This window comes from Sordaria macrospora, chromosome 2 (genome assembly GCF_033870435.1).
Source record: "Sordaria macrospora chromosome 2, complete sequence".
Taxonomy (NCBI): Eukaryota; Fungi; Ascomycota; class Sordariomycetes; order Sordariales; family Sordariaceae; genus Sordaria; species Sordaria macrospora.
In genome coordinates this window covers 5,038,410-5,052,986 of record NC_089372.1, presented here as the reverse complement: position 1 = coordinate 5,052,986, position 14,577 = coordinate 5,038,410, and the positions used below count along the sequence as shown (strand labels likewise).

At 52.3% G+C, this 14,577-nt stretch overlaps 3 protein-coding genes across 3 annotated transcripts; all 3 read right to left on the bottom strand.

The window, feature by feature from the left end:
- Positions 1–232: 232 nt before the first annotated feature.
- Positions 233–4,928, bottom strand: SMAC4_07551 (uncharacterized protein). Its single transcript, XM_003344495.2, has 5 exons — positions 4,055–4,928; positions 3,896–3,983; positions 2,290–3,816; positions 1,948–2,204; positions 233–1,875 (listed from the first exon to the last, which is right to left on the bottom strand). The coding sequence occupies exons 1-5, from the start codon at positions 4,193–4,195 to the stop codon at positions 1,021–1,023; spliced, it is 2,868 nt and encodes a 955-aa protein (XP_003344543.1). The 5' UTR covers positions 4,196–4,928; the 3' UTR covers positions 233–1,020.
- Positions 4,929–5,272: 344 nt separating this feature from the next.
- SMAC4_07552 (uncharacterized protein) lies at positions 5,273–6,746 on the bottom strand. The gene is made up of 2 exons (XM_003344496.2): positions 6,472–6,746; positions 5,273–6,323 (listed from the first exon to the last, which is right to left on the bottom strand). The coding sequence occupies exons 1-2, from the start codon at positions 6,562–6,564 to the stop codon at positions 5,700–5,702; spliced, it is 717 nt and encodes a 238-aa protein (XP_003344544.1). The 5' UTR covers positions 6,565–6,746; the 3' UTR covers positions 5,273–5,699.
- Positions 6,747–8,270: 1,524 nt separating this feature from the next.
- On the bottom strand, positions 8,271–14,048 carry SMAC4_07553 (uncharacterized protein). Its single transcript, XM_003344497.2, has 5 exons — positions 13,350–14,048; positions 11,147–13,294; positions 10,753–11,088; positions 9,696–10,695; positions 8,271–9,642 (listed from the first exon to the last, which is right to left on the bottom strand). Exons 1-5 carry the CDS (start codon positions 13,569–13,571, stop codon positions 8,399–8,401), a joined length of 4,950 nt encoding a protein of 1,649 aa, XP_003344545.2. The 5' UTR covers positions 13,572–14,048; the 3' UTR covers positions 8,271–8,398.
- Between the last annotated feature and the right edge of the window lie 529 nt (positions 14,049–14,577).

Here is a 14,577-nt window from a genome sequence, read left to right as displayed (position 1 = left end):
CTTTAGCTGCTTATGACCACCGTTTGTGTTTCAAGAGTGCCGCTGCTTAACTACCGGTACATCTCGTCGACGACACAAGAGGAGGCGGAAGTAGTGACACCTGTCGTGTCAACAGGAAAGTCTGGTATACCGAATTGTATCATCCTTTTCTTCTAGTTGCAGAGTTTTCTCGGAATGTTCATCCAAGTATCGCGCGCTGGTCACTCTTCTTCACATGTAGGCGGCTAGGTATCCCCAACAAAGCTGGGTATCTTGTCTTACTACATTTAACATGTCACTATCCTTTCTCTGTTTTCTGCCCGGCCTTTCTGTTGTTAATCGCTTAACATGTAAGTAGGCAAAACTATTCACTAGTCTTGTGGTGGATGTATATCACCTAAGAATAACACGTTCCCAAGTCGAGTAGAGTTCCGCTATGCAAACGAGTCCATCTGCCAAAGCGCCTTTACAGATGGCAGGATATCAAAGTCGCTGCGTTCTTTAATAAGAAGACCACCGAGGACGCCCGCGAACCAATTACCTAGCCAACTCCTTCGATACTGCTTTCAGCTACACCCCTCTTGAAGACTCGACCTCACGCATATTCCAGCCTGGAGACTTTTAGGGACTCGGGGCTCAAATGACTGTCTCCGGGGAGCGCGAATGCACCCTTGCTCGTTTCTGCGGGCTCTCCTCCGAAGACTCGCTTGCTCTTTTTGGCGTCCTGCTCTGATCCTCATCGTCCATGGGTTGTTCATCATCCTGGGGCCGGGATGTTTCCGGCCTTTCCGTGTCAGAGTGTTTGTGTTGTGGCCCAGAGCGGGCTAGATCCAGTAACATGGACGCAGTGCCGAGGTCTCTGTTTTTCTGAATACTGAGAAAGGGCTCTTGCTCGAATAATCTCTCCGTGAAGGACAGCCACCTCGCAGTGCGCAGGGAACTGGGGTGATCATCTTCAAACAGCTTCCAAGTTAGCTGCTGAATGCGTAGGAAGGCAACGTCTGGTTCGAACCCCTCATATTCAGGGGCTAATTCCTTTGCCTAAAAGTCCATAATATCTCGGCTGAACGATTGCAAGGAGCTGCCCGAAGTCGTCAAGGCGGCAGTTGTGTTAGGTGCCTTGGCGAGGAATGGATTGTTACTGCGCTCCTGCATCTCTGGGCCCCTCGCCGTTGTAGTGCCATCGTCGGCAGGTTTGGTTGGCTTCGCGGTTATACCAGAGTCTTCTGTATGGGCACTGGATCCGCTGGCCTGGCTGCAACCGGCATTCGTATCGCCTCCTGTTTGGCGCCAATCAACATCCATCTTGTCCTCATCGAGGGACACACGCCCCATCTTCTCTGACGTGCCATCCATTGATGCACCAACGTTGGATGACTCATGTTCCTTGCTCTCTGCCTTATCTTCATAAGTGGGTGTGAGCAGGTCAACTAGATCATTGGAATGCGGAACAGCGGCATCTTCCTGGCGTGGGGAAGGAGCAAGACCATCCGCCATATCATGGTCAGAGCTGGCGCTAGCCTTCTCCGTGCCGTTTTCGTACCCCGATCCGTTGGAAGATTTGAGGAATTCTGCACGCATTTCATCATCCATCTCTACGTCGCCGGCTGATGCGTGGTTCGTGGCCATCGAGTCCACACTGTTAGATCTGTTACGTCTCTTCGAGTCCGGAGACGACATCGAAATAGGCCCACGCTTTCTGGAGTCTTCGTGCTGTTCATGCTCGGTCTGTGCCAGTTCTTGGCTGAAGAACTTATTGTCAAACCTGATGAAGGCCTTTAGAGCATCATTGAGAGGGATTGGTTCAGCGTTCATCGCCTTGTCAGAAGCGTAAATGAGAAGGGGTTCAGTGCCGACTGCGCAAGCCTGCGTTATAGCAGCTTCGTGGGTTGTTTTCTGACAACATAACGTTAGCAAGCCCATTCCATTCATCACTGCTGTTTCATGCATTTTACAGAAGAAACTTACCTCTATCTGCAAAGCGTAGTTGCTCCCGGAAGAGCACGAAATTTTAAACCACTGTTCCGTAGGGACCTCCCCATCTTCGAGATCAATAAGCTCGACTTCCTGTTTCCGCAAGAACACGGTGTTTGGCTCGCCTGTCACGCCACGAAGAGTAAACTTGGCCGTGGGGACCCATGAGTTATCCGAAGCAGGAACGGTGAGAGCCTTGCTATGTTGCTGCAAAGCATCCTTAATGCGTTCTTTTTGTGGCGCTATAGAGCCTATAGTTGTTTATGTCAGTACCTCGCTGAAATTAGAGGACACGAAAGACGAATATGGCCTTGGAAGTGGCCACGGTAATCATACCTTGTACAATCTTCTCAAGCTTGGCTGCCTGTTCTGTCAGAGACTTGATCTTGCGCTCGTAAAAAGCGATAATAGCTGCCTCATCCGGTGAAACCGATGCCTCCTTTTCAGCGCCCGCTAGATAAAGTCGGTAACCATCTCCACTAACATCGGAACTCGACTCTTCGAAATTTCTCCAGGCTGCCCGACCCTTGAGTTGCTGGATATGGTCTTTGCACCGTTCGATACTGTCCGTAATCATAGTTCGGCGGTCCATAGTTTTACCCGTTTCTTTGTCGATCCAACATGTCAACCTTTCCTCCTCCTCGGAACATTTGCGAAGCGCGTACGCCAGTTTTGATAGATCGGCTTGAAGTTCGTTGATTTTCTCTTCATTGGTTGCCAAGTACCGGTCAAGGTATATCGTCTCGGGTATGTCAACAGCTGCCGGGAGTCCCTGTGGCGCTCTGAGCGAAATCGTGAGTACCTCAGGCAGCTTACTGATCGTTGTGTAGGGTGTGCCCTCGAGTGAATCTCCTGAAGTATTCCGGTCCACCCAAAATGCCTTATCAAGACAAGCGTACAGGTTTGTTGTGGTAAGGTCCAAATCTTCACAGTACAACAGGTTGAGATACTCCAAGAAGCCTTGTTCGGTGCCGTATTGGGACTTTTTCACACACATGGTGAGATCGTCCCAGCTGTCATCATTTCTGGCTTTCAGCATCTCCATGTGGCTGTCGAAGAACTCCCTCTCACTATCCCAGCGGTCTTCGACACCGGGAGCTTTGCATTTGGCCAAGATGTCTGCCGTTCCGTAAGCCCTTTCTGTCGAGTCCAGGAATGCTACCAAACGATGAAGCTCGTCAGACCACGGAGGAAGCAACTGATTCCGCTCCGAGCTAATTTGTTCATCATGTTCCTGTAGCGCCGGGGGAAGAATCTTCTGTCCCCTCCACCATTCGTTGTTGCTTCCGTAGCCGTATTCCGGCACATTGCCTAACTGGAGAAGCGCATTCCGTGCGGCTGGGATGGAGTGCAGTATCGTCAAGATCCCACCGACGCGGTGTCGGTTAGTCGAATTATCGGAACGGTTCCTCAAAAACGCCGAGCTCCCGGGAGCCCTTTGTCTACTGACTGGTCTGGGATCCGTTTGGCGAAGCCTGAGGGGAACCATGGCCCATTGATTCGGATCATAGTCCGATCTGTTCGCTGGACCAAAATAGGGGCCATTGTTAGTGACACCCGACTCTTGAGGCGGAGGCGGAGGGGGCAGCTGCGGCGGCAATCCCAGTCCGTTGGAGATCGGTTGAGGAGTGTGCATGCCCGAAGGATTCATGGAGGCCGCAAGGGCTTGTTGGAGCTGCGCGTCCTCTTCCATTTGGTTCGTCGGGACACCGGAAGCATATGGACCGGTAGTCATGTCCACAGCACGTCCGATAGGAGACCGGTTGTCAACCCTCGAAGGAGGCCGTGATGGAGCGGTGGATCCATATCCCGGATCGTATCCGTAGAGGACCGGATCATTGTCTGGAGGCTGGATATGAAACGCTAACTCGAGTCTGTCAGCAGAAGATTGTGGTATAGGACTCAAGCAGTTCCAGGAGTCGGGGTTAGAAAGGGAACTCACATTGGTTGGGCCCATAAACACCCGTAACCCCATCACCTTCGCGGTTCGCATTGAATGCGGCCTCATCCCAAGCATAGGTTCTTTGAAACTGTACGCCGAATGTCAGCATCCAGTTCTGCCTTCACATGAACCCCGTCGGGTAGCGTGCTGGAATCTAACCTTATCGACGTCGTCTAATATCAGGTTGATGACCGCTTCCAGGTCACCTCCTTTTTCTCGCAAAGCAGTTGCGATGGATCGCTCATCATCATAGTTGGTGATGGCGCGCACCGTCTGGATTTGCTCCTGGTAATCGTCCATGGTGCCCGAGGTTCGTCTTTTGCGCCGCTAGGTCTATCACCGTAGTGCGTATTGTAGTCGGGTTTTGCTATTGTTCGCTATCTGCCGCCAACAGTCCCAGCGTCAGGCGCTCCTGGTCGGAGCGTGCCGCTGGTGGTTAAGATGTTGCTGGGCTGCCACTGATCGAGGGAAACTTGGGCCACTGGAGTCGGTCGAGTGGAATAAGAGCAGTTTGCGTCGCCGGTCCAGAAGAGGGAGGTCTGATCGTGTGAAGCTCTATCGATTTATGTAAAGCTGTATATTGGGTAAAAGAGGGGCGGAAAATTGTACGGCGACTGGAAGACCAAAGCGAGAATGGAAGAGAGAGTTGTTGGTAGGTTTGCGCAGGTGGCTCTGACTTAGGGTGATGATGTCGGCGGGGCAGCGATGGTGACCTTGATGGGTAGGGCCTGCGGGACGAGACCGGGGGTCTGGCGTAGATTGCGATGTTGTTGAAGGAACGGACGGCGATCTTGACGTTCGTCTAGTGGTAACTACCGAGTCTTAAAAGCAAAAAGGATGAAGCGGGCGAAGGATGGCTCTACTCTTGCTTTTGTTGTTGTCGGACGAAGGCAGGGCGAAGGGGATGATGGGAAGAGCCAAATTGGGATGTTGTTTGCCTTGATGTTGTTTGGACGACGCAAGAGCCTGCTTTGACACCCGAACCCGCTGTACCTACAGTAGGTAGGCACGTAAACAATGCGGCAGCCAGCTACTGGATGATGGGCAGGAGCTGCACCGGATTGCGGGGAAGGAGGGACGGTGTGTTAAGTTACTTTGTTTGCGGACGATGAGGATGAAAGCCAGAGAATGCTCAATGTACACTTCCACGCCGTAATATCAGTCATGTATTCTTTGGTTTCCAGTCGCATTTGCACAAAGATATCGCATGAGGGGGACGGTGGAGGGGCTTCAGAGGGACCTTCGTCACTGTGCCAGGGGGGTCTTCCCGTCTGGGTTTTGGCAGCACGGCATGAGCTCCGACATCGTGCACGAGCCATTTGGCTCTTTGATCTTGGGAGATGCCATCACGGGGCTACATCATACTCTTCACTTTGTGGAAGAAAGTTTTGAAAGTTGAAAGTCTATAGCTCTAGTCTAGACGTTTCCGCTAAAGGTAATCCATGTATTTAGGAAGCCGGACCGTTTCCCGTCTTTGCCAAAGTCTTCTCGCTGTTCAAGAAAACTATGGTTAAGGTTAGACAAAGTACCTAGGCGACGGGTTGTGTCTTTGTAAAAAAGCGACCAATGAAGTTTCCGCCAGATGTACTTATTTGGGTGGGAGACCATAAAAACGCCCAAATAGACCTGGGGTGTCCCCGACGCTATGCAATGAATATTACGGGTAGAAAAGAACCAAATAAGAAAAAGAGAAAGAGGGATATCGTCATCATCCTGACCCAAACCTGATCGAGCCCCGCTCAGCTTGACAGCAACTGTTGATACCGCTGCCGTAGAAGAACGTAGCATCCAAACAAAAGTCGGTCTATTGCTTCGAGTTGGAATCGTCATCATCGTCCTCGCTCCCTTCCTCCTCATCCTCAAAGTCCTGCATCTCGTCGTCATCCCCAGTGTCACTACCACCAAAGTCGAACTCCTCATCTGACTCGGCCCAAAAGTCGTCGTCGTTCTCCGCCTTCGGAGGAGGCTTTTCCTCGAAGCTGACCGGCATCTCGAAATCTGGCGGGATATCCCTCTTCGACCTCTCCACCGTTTCCCGGGCCTTCTTGTTGTAATCCTCCCTGTGGTCGCGGTACAGGACACCCGCGTCCACGTTGGCGGGGCTGTTGATCTCCGGGTCATCGAGCAGCAGCAGCACCGACCTCAGCACGCTCTCGGCGCCCTGGAGCGGTGACCACCGCTCGCTCGCCTGCTCGCCCGACATCAGGTCCTCGCCGGGTGTGTGCAGGATCGAGATGCAGAGCTGGCCGTCTGGGTAAATATTTGGGTGGGTGATGGGGATCAGGAAGCGGAACTTGGGTGGCTGATACGGGTATTCGTCCGAAAACACCATCTCGGCCCGGAAGTAACCTCCGTTGAAGGCGCTGTCGGAATTGATGACCATGAGGCCAAAGCGCCACTTGAGGATGTTGAGGGTGCCAGAGTCGTCCTGTTTGCTCCGAGAAGCAGAGAGTCAGTCTAGGTTCCGTAATGGGAGTGTAGTAATGATCGGAGTCGGCATTCGGGTACTGTGCCCGACGAAGCTATTCCGAGGGATAGACCGGGAACGAAAAAGAACGAATGGGAACAGAACGTACATCTTCAAAGTGAATCCATTTCTCTTTTCGTAGCGCCTTCATCTCACTCATCAAGCGCGTTGTTGCGCCCGACGCTGTTGTCCTGTACGACATGGCGAAATGTGGTTATGGTGGTGAAGGCGAGAGGTGTCGGTGACGGAGGTTGACAAAAGAAAGAATGGGCTGGTGGTTGGAGAAGCCCACTTTGCTTCGTTTGTGGTGATGGTGCGGTAGATATGCTGGTGGTGGTTCGTCAAGGGACCGACACGGAAATGGTGACGAGGAGTTCGAGAGGAGAATGGGCGGTACTTGTAGTTTGGGAGGATGTTGGTGAGAGGCGGGGGTTCGGGAAGATTGTTGGAAGATGGTGAAGGTTAGAGCGGGTATTGAACCTTTTAAAGAGGGATGAGTGGAATGATAACGATAACCAAACAATGGGAAATAGACTATGGAAGCACGGACAGTCCGCAAGGTACAACAAAGGATACCTAGAACCTACATAAACGGTTTGTCACGATGCTCTCGAATGGGGAAGTGGGAATCTTAAAAGGTTGATGGGAGTGGGCGGAAAATCAAGGGCTGGGCGGTGACAATCTGGAACAATAGAGGTGCTGCGAGTCAGGAGAAAAATCAGGGTCGGCCGGGATAAGAAAAGGGCGTCACGAGCGTCAGAACCGGATCAGGAAATGGTGTAGTGTAGTGAACTACGATGGGAGCGATGGGATCATGGAAAAGGTCACGCCTCTCCGCGGACAAGGACCCGGATGGAGGTTGGGCAAAGGCTCTAACACGCACTTGCCAGTGCTAACAGCCCAGACCATTTGTGAGGTTATCGACTTCCTTTTTCCCATGTTGGTGCAGCAGCCGAGCTGAGCGAAGCACAGGGGGATCCTGTCAACTGCCAGTCTTGCCTTGTCAATGGTGGTCAACGGCCGCTGCACACAATGGCGGTCTCGGGCTCTCGACATGAGACCAATGATAGTATCGCCAAAAGAGGGAGGCGGTAATCCCTTCCATGTTATCCTATTTGCCCGTCATCCTTTTAGAAAGCAGGCGGAACCTCCTAGAACCCTTTATTGTTGTTTTTTGCTGGCTTGGTTTTGAATGGAAGAAAGCAAGCTTTTGTTCGGTCCTCGGCCCAGATGACCCAAAAAAAAAAAAAAAAAAAAAAAAAAAAAAAGAAAATCAGACTATTATGTACAGGAAGGGCGAGATAGGATTTGCCACCGCCAAATGAGCATGGTGATAGGGCATGTTGGTGGTCGGAATCACACTTATCGGATGTTTTGTAGTTAACATGCACTAACAAATTTCCCCAGGCAGATCACGGTCCACTAAAGCTTCAAGTGACGCAGTTGTTGACAGAAAATTTTGAGTCCACCTCACTTTTGCATTCGCTATGAGGCATCATCCACCCATCATTTGCTACGTTTTGCTAGGTATACGAATCATGTGAGGAAACACGGGGAAAGTAAAGCAATTCCTCCTATAGGAGTCTGCGAAGCTCATGGACCTTGGAACTCTCTTCCTCACAGCTAGGAAAGCTGGTGGGTAACAGCCGGTAAGGACCTTGATAGTTACCCAGGTTCTCCGTGATCGGTGTTTTCCCGTCTTCTTGCGTACGAACCTCTTGGGGTGGCCAGCAAGGTGCTCATTGTAGACCGGAGATGGTCGGCCAGGACCTTTCACATGCGAAGAAGGGTTAGGGTTGGAAGCAGATAGATTCAGGGGCTTACCATACATAGTATGTAAAGATGAAAGAAAACGCGACATCGGATGAAATGCCTACATCAACATATATGGCAGAGGTAAATATCATCCAGAAAATTGCTGCTTTTTCCCTAACCAGATATACGAGTGTGAAGCTATCATACGCACCCCCAACCACAAGCGAGTTAAATGACCCAGCTATTTACTTCCCCGGGGTATCAACCACCCAACAACCAGATCAAGCCGACAAATTGTAGTAGATGCACGTCCCCGTCCTGAAATTATACACAAACGCGTGCTCCGACCCCTTCTTCGCTTCCCACTCCCACCTCCACCCCTTCAACATATCGTGAATCTCCTTGACGTACTTCTTCTCGCTCGTGCCGACGTTGTGTTCCACCTTGCGCCAGCTCTCCGCATCGCTCAGGCTCGTCCGCCGTATCATCTCCATCACGTTATCCGACGTCTCAATCGCGGCGATCGGCCCGTCCAGGAAGCTTTGCAGCAACCTGGCCGCGCTCGTCTGCGCCTGCTCCACCACCTGTCTCCGGTTGAACTTCTTGCTCTTCGTCTGCGCCACGAGCACGTGCACCTCCTGCTCACGCTCGCCGTCCGCGCCCAGGAACAAGTTGTTGTTCAATTCCGAGTTGTTGCCAAATGAGGAGAGACCGGCACCACCACCGCCGCCACGGAACTTGATCGCTGCTCCTGAAGATATGCCACCGCCGTGATGACCGCCGGCGCCGGTGCCGCGCATCTGAGCATCCCTGTTTTCGCGCATCTCGGCCTTCAGCCAGTTGAGTAGCTCCTTGGCGGGAATATCAGCGTCGGGTGCGTCCTTGCGGCCCATGGTCTTGATCTTGAGCATGTTGTCCTGCTTGATGATGACGATCCACGAGTACGACTCGTCGCGGTACTTGGAGAGCAAATCTTCGGGCGAGCGGGCATCGCGAGCAAGCTCGGCCGAGATGCAGTGCGCCCAGAGCGTCTGAACGAGCTCGATGCCCGAGGAGCGGAGGACTTCGGGGTCGAAGGAGGCGACGAGGACGTCGCAGCGTTTGATGTTGAAGAGCCCTTGGCTTTCTTCTTCGGCTGCCTTTTTGAGGAAGGCTTTGCCGGTGGCTTTCGGGACCGGCTTCGCTAGCTGCTTCTCCCAGTTCAAGCTGAAGCCGACCGCGTGGCGCTCTTCAAACCGGTTGCCGATCTTGGGACGGTGTTCCTTAATCAAGCTGTCGTAACGGCCACCGGCGGCAAAGACATCTTTGACCTTTTTGTCGTACAGACAAGAGAAGAGGATGCCACCGCGGAAGAACGCTTCGTTGATGCTGCTCAAGGGAGCGATGTAGATTTTGTTTTGGACGCCAAACCTCTTTGTGTATTCGTACACTTCTTTCAGATGGGCCAACGTTGATGAAGCTTGTTGATAGTATTCAGTTCCTTCGAAAAGCAGCTTGATCTTGGAAATGGCTTTGCTCGGGGTGTCTAGAGCAGAAGATTAGTTTGTTGTAGACATTTCACTGTGTAATGGCACTTACCTCTAAAGTCAAATCTCTGCAGCTCGTCTACGCTGGTCGCCGATATACCCACCATGGGTGACCGAAGTTCACCGCGCACTTTTTGCCATGTAAAGTTGCGAATGTTGAGCTTACTGAGGACCTCGGCAGCAGCCCTCCGTGTGCCCACTTCAACGCCACAGTACTCAAAGATGAGATTCAGGAGGTCGGAGTGTCCAAGCTGGAAGCAGATAGGAGTAGACGACACGGTAGGGAACGCGGTCGCGATCTCGTCCAGGACCTTGATAACCTCGGCCTCTTTCAGAGCAAGGTCCAAGGCATCGGAAGTGATAATGTCAAAGTCGACTTCTCCATAGACATCGGGCTGACCACCGCCGTGACGATCACGGAAGATGTTGCCAAAGGAGTACGACTTCTGGACAATGGGGCTGTTTGTGATTCTGGCGAGAGAGCGAGCATGGCCCATCATCAGATCGAAGGGCAGCTGAAGAACCGTACCATTCTGGTCGAGTAGGTGGACTGCGTTCTGGGGATAATGCGAAGAACTGGGATACAGGCAGGCGGTAGGGGCCTCGACCGCACCGTGTCGCCGGAAGATGGACACCAAAGTATCTTTGACGATGAACTGTCGCATGAGCTCTTGGGGTGATGGCCCAGAAGACGACATCTCCCAGGCGTAATCCTTTGCTTGTTCGGTCGGCCTGGAGAATAGGGTCTCGAGCATTTTCTGGTAGTAAGGCGAGTTGGGATCTGACAATCCAGCAATCGCGCGCCGTATCGCTTCACTTTCCATCTGAATCGGAAGCTTGCCACTCTTCATGAGCTCAGAGCTGGAAGGGCGCTCTTTGGGGTTGTGAGTCAGTAGTGACAACAGAACCTCGAGATGGTTTTTGTCCATATGCTTGAAGTCAGCGGGCAATACTGGAGGGGATCGGCGCAGCTGCTCGAGGACCATGGCGCGCTGCATTCCAAGCATAGGAGGGTACGACATCTCGAAGAAGATCACACCCAACGAATACATCTAGGGATAAAGTCAGTCCAGCCGATCAAGCCTAGTACAGGGGATGCTGAGACTTACATCAACCTTTGAAGTATAAGAGCCGCTGCCACCGGTCCTGACTTCAGGGGCAACGTAAACTGCTGTGCCGATGCTCCTGGTCATGTCGCTTGCATCCAAGCTTGCTGTTGACTTGTCTATCGCCAGCTGTCCGCTGGTGGCTAGTCCAAAGTCACCGATCTTCACGTTATCCAGGCCATCGGGACCTGAAGAGATGAAGATGTTTTCGGGCTTCAGGTCACGATGAACAATGTTGAGGCTGTGGATATGGCAGAGGCCTTCCAGGATTTGGCGGAACAGGCGCCAGATCTCAGCTGTTTCCTTAGACAGGTTCCGAGAAATCAAGTCGCGTAGTGTCTAAGTAATGGTCAGTGATATGTATCCCAGGGTTGATTTTGGTGTAATCTGAACCTACCCGCTTCTCACAGTACTCCATCGAAATGTACATTACGGTCTTATAGGGGCGAGTACTCCCTCGCCGAGGACGACGTCCGGTGACACCTAGGTGGCCTTTACCGCTCACAGTGGCAGCGTCGTCGTCCGAGTCACTACCGGATTCATCGTCTTCATCGTCCTCGTCATCTTCTTCATCGTCGTCATCATCCTCTTCACTTGAGCTATAATCGTACTCAATGCCTGGGTGGCCACTAGAGGACATGAAATCCAGGCCTCGGCTTTTGCTTTCGGCAAACTCAATATTGATGCCGTGAGATATCGTGACCTGAGAGCTCTCTGTCATATCCGTGGCGCCACCCTCCGTCGAAGTATCGCCTTCTGTATCAAAGTCCGGCACCTCCTCGAGCCACGTGTTGTAGTATCTGACCACAGCCGGATGGTTCATCTGAGATAGCAGTCGGACTTCCTTCAAAATCTCAGATAGTGTCTCTTGCGATCTTTGAGTGATCTTCTTTATGGCGTATAGGTGTCCGTCAATCATTTTGCGGGCTCGGACAACCTCTCCGAACCCTCCTTTTCCAAGGCGAGCCTCTTCCACATAGTCCTGCCGATATCTCGAAGACATGGGTCCGCGACTCATTGAGTCGTGCCTCATCCTTTGTGGGATTGTTTGCGGCATGGGCATTAAAGAACCCGGGACAGCAATGTCTTCTTCATCGATGATGGGCGCGTTGGTGGCAAGGAATTCGCTTGAGCTCAACTCAAAAGCCCGTGGCCGCTTCTTAGGGTCGGACTTGAAGAACTTGGAGACTAGTTCTTCTAGAGGAGCCGACAAGGAAAGAGAATCCATCAATGCGGAAGGGGAATGATACTTCTCGGCAACATCCAAACCGAAGATCATCTGGAGGAACACAACGCCAAAATCCCAGACATCGGTCTTTTGAGTGTACTGCGGTTTCGATACGCCTGCGATTTCGGGCGGAAACCAGTATGCGGATTTGGCAGCCCTCGAAGATGTAAGCGTTTTGATCTTGGTACAGAGATTGTGAAGTTCTCTCTGATAGAACGCATCAGTTATCTTGGGTACTATATCCCCCGCCTCGTTTCTGTAGAGGAGAATGTTGGCTGGATGAAGATCCTGATGGATGATTCCGTTGTTGTGAAGAAATGCCAGTGCTTCCAAAAGGTCGGCCGTCCATATCTTGGCCTTGTTGGTATCAATGTGGCCAGCCAGGTCGAGAAGCTCTTCAATCGGCCCCTTTGTGGCGAGGGGCGTCAAAATGCTGACAGTCCAGATCGTTGGCGCAGAAGAATCGGTGTCGCTGATGCCTCGATCGATCCTGAAGTCAAGGAAGGGAAGCAGATTCTGATGGCGCAGCTTTTTCAGGGTTTCCATCTGCGACTCTAGATACTGCAACTGCTTCTTGAACTGAGCCGAATCCTTTCCATGTGACTTGACTTCTACTTGCTTCAAGGCCAGGCTGGGGCGTACTGTTCTGGCGGACAAGACTGGTTTGACCTTGTAGACGGTGGTGATGGGACCTTCGCGAAAGACAGTTTTGCCGATGACGGTTTGGAAGAACAAGGCGTTACCGGAGCCATCAGTGATCTTGCAGGGCTGATCAAACATGAGCGTCTCGTCAGTCTCGCCGGGATCTTGCGGAGCACGGTCAGGGGATAATTGGTGGCTCCTGTTCTTCTTTCTGGATTCTTTTGCTTTATTTCGCTGGCGCTTGAGTTCTTCCTGGAGCATGTCTTCGAGGACTCTTTCTTCTTCCTTGCTCTCTTCGAGCTTCTTTCGTTCCTCTCGCTCCTTTTCGCTCTGCGCTAACCTTGCCAGCTCTGCTTCGTGAGCTGCCCTCTCCTCTTCCAGGGAGGGGATTTCCAGCCCCTGGACCTTTTTCTGAGCGGCTTCCTCCAGGATTTCACGGATCCCTTCGACAATCTGGTCTATCATCTCCTGTTCTGCTTGCGCGTAGATCTTGGGCTGTGAATCCACAAACTTTTGGATCTTGAACTTGGTCGATTCTCGTAGACTATGGTCATCCTTGATCGTCAGCAGTGGAGGTGTCTTTGGGTAGGTGGCCACCATGACAACACCCAGTGTCACTGAGAGCTCTTCGTCAGATGAGGGCTTGATCTTGATGTCAAACCGGGGTTCTGATTTCTAGAGGTATGTTAGTGTACAGCATTGTGAGAAGAGATCAAAGGTCAGATCTTACCTGCCATGCCCCGTGTGCTGCTTCATGTTGGGTAAAGTCTTCGCCGTAGATGGCCTGCAGCACCATTACTTCGCTCTCCTGGACTTCCTGATAATGAGTCTTTGGCGGCGGGGTTTGCCCCGGGGTCTTGAGCCCGGGGAAACTGGTGTTATCTTCATTGTTCTTCTTGGGGGGTTGTTGTTGGGCAGGCTTCTTCTTGCCGGCAGATTTCTTCCACGCCATGGCGAGCTGTTCTGCTTGAGCAGAGATCCTTGTTATTAATCAGTGAGTCTTGTTAGTCGTTGTGAAAAGGGGGTTGGTCTAGTGTAGGTATTAGGCCTTATGCAACGAACACAGCCGAGATGGCTGCGAGACTTCACTGAGCGGAGCCCATCTTAATTCGTGATAGACTGGGTTCGGAAAGGGGATAAGAGGAGAGAAACTGGAAGGGAAAGGGTGAAGGTTGGGTGGAAATGGAGTGACGTGGTCAGCAGTCGCTTTTCCAGAAGTGAGGAGATGAAAGACAGGTGTGACTCGTCGAATGACTCTAACACTCAGTGACTTGCAATGGAAACCCGCGAACAATGTCTCCAACAACATGGACCGGAGTCCACGACAACAGCATCCATCCCGCTGTTCAGCTCGGGCCTGATAAGGTCCCCCCAGCGAGTCCAGATAAACTTCCCAGCGCTGTGGGCGGGTACTAGCGGGTCCCTCAAGGTTCACCGACCGAGGGACCGGTACCGTGTCGCACTGTCACGGAGCTTTTGCCTGACACCTTGCACTGGGTTCAAGTGGATGATGGGTGACATGGCACTTGCAAGAAATTGTTAGCGGCTGCGGCTGGCACACGGCGGCGGGGAGCATTGAAAATGGAGCTTGGACAAGGAATAGAGGCAAAAGTGGAGACCCCACAGTCCCACTTGGGAACCTGAATTGAGATCTCTGCCGTGCTCTGTTGACGGATGGCACTGACACTGACAGTGACGGGCAAGACGCCCACTGCCATCGGTGTCAGGTCGTTCTCCCCTTCCAGCCCCGATTCCCATTGGCTCCCGTCTGTCCTGTTCAGGGAAAGAGTAAACAAATCACCCACCCGCGCATCGACATTCGACACCAACAAACAGGAGTCCTCCAGTCCCATCGCTCCCTGACTGCGACACAGCTTGCCGAGCCTGCTTGCGACACTGCACACACCCGATCCGATCCCATTCTCACCTCTGCAACCCCCATCAGCCACCATCGACCA

Bases quoted from the DNA above. Each gene is read 5' to 3' on its own strand.
- SMAC4_07551 (XM_003344495.2), bottom strand. From the start codon at position 4,195: ATGGACGATTACCAGGAGCAAATCCAGACGGTGCGCGCCATCACCAAC. The intron at 3,817-3,895 runs GTGAGTTCCCTT...GACTCGAGTTAG, and splicing joins TGTTTATGGGCCCAACCAAT to CGTTTCATATCCAGCCTCCA. The intron at 1,876-1,947 runs GTAAGTTTCTTC...TTATGTTGTCAG, and splicing joins ACTACGCTTTGCAGATAGAG to AAAACAACCCACGAAGCTGC.
- SMAC4_07552 (XM_003344496.2), bottom strand. From the start codon at position 6,564: ATGTCGTACAGGACAACAGCGTCGGGCGCAACAACGCGCTTGATGAGT. The intron at 6,324-6,471 runs GTACGTTCTGTT...CGGAGCAAACAG, and splicing joins AATGGATTCACTTTGAAGAT to GACGACTCTGGCACCCTCAA.
- SMAC4_07553 (XM_003344497.2), bottom strand. From the start codon at position 13,571: ATGGCGTGGAAGAAATCTGCCGGCAAGAAGAAGCCTGCCCAACAACAA. The intron at 13,295-13,349 runs GTAAGATCTGAC...ACATACCTCTAG, and splicing joins CAGCACACGGGGCATGGCAG to AAATCAGAACCCCGGTTTGA. The intron at 9,643-9,695 runs GTAAGTGCCATT...CTTCTGCTCTAG, and splicing joins GCAGAGATTTGACTTTAGAG to ACACCCCGAGCAAAGCCATT.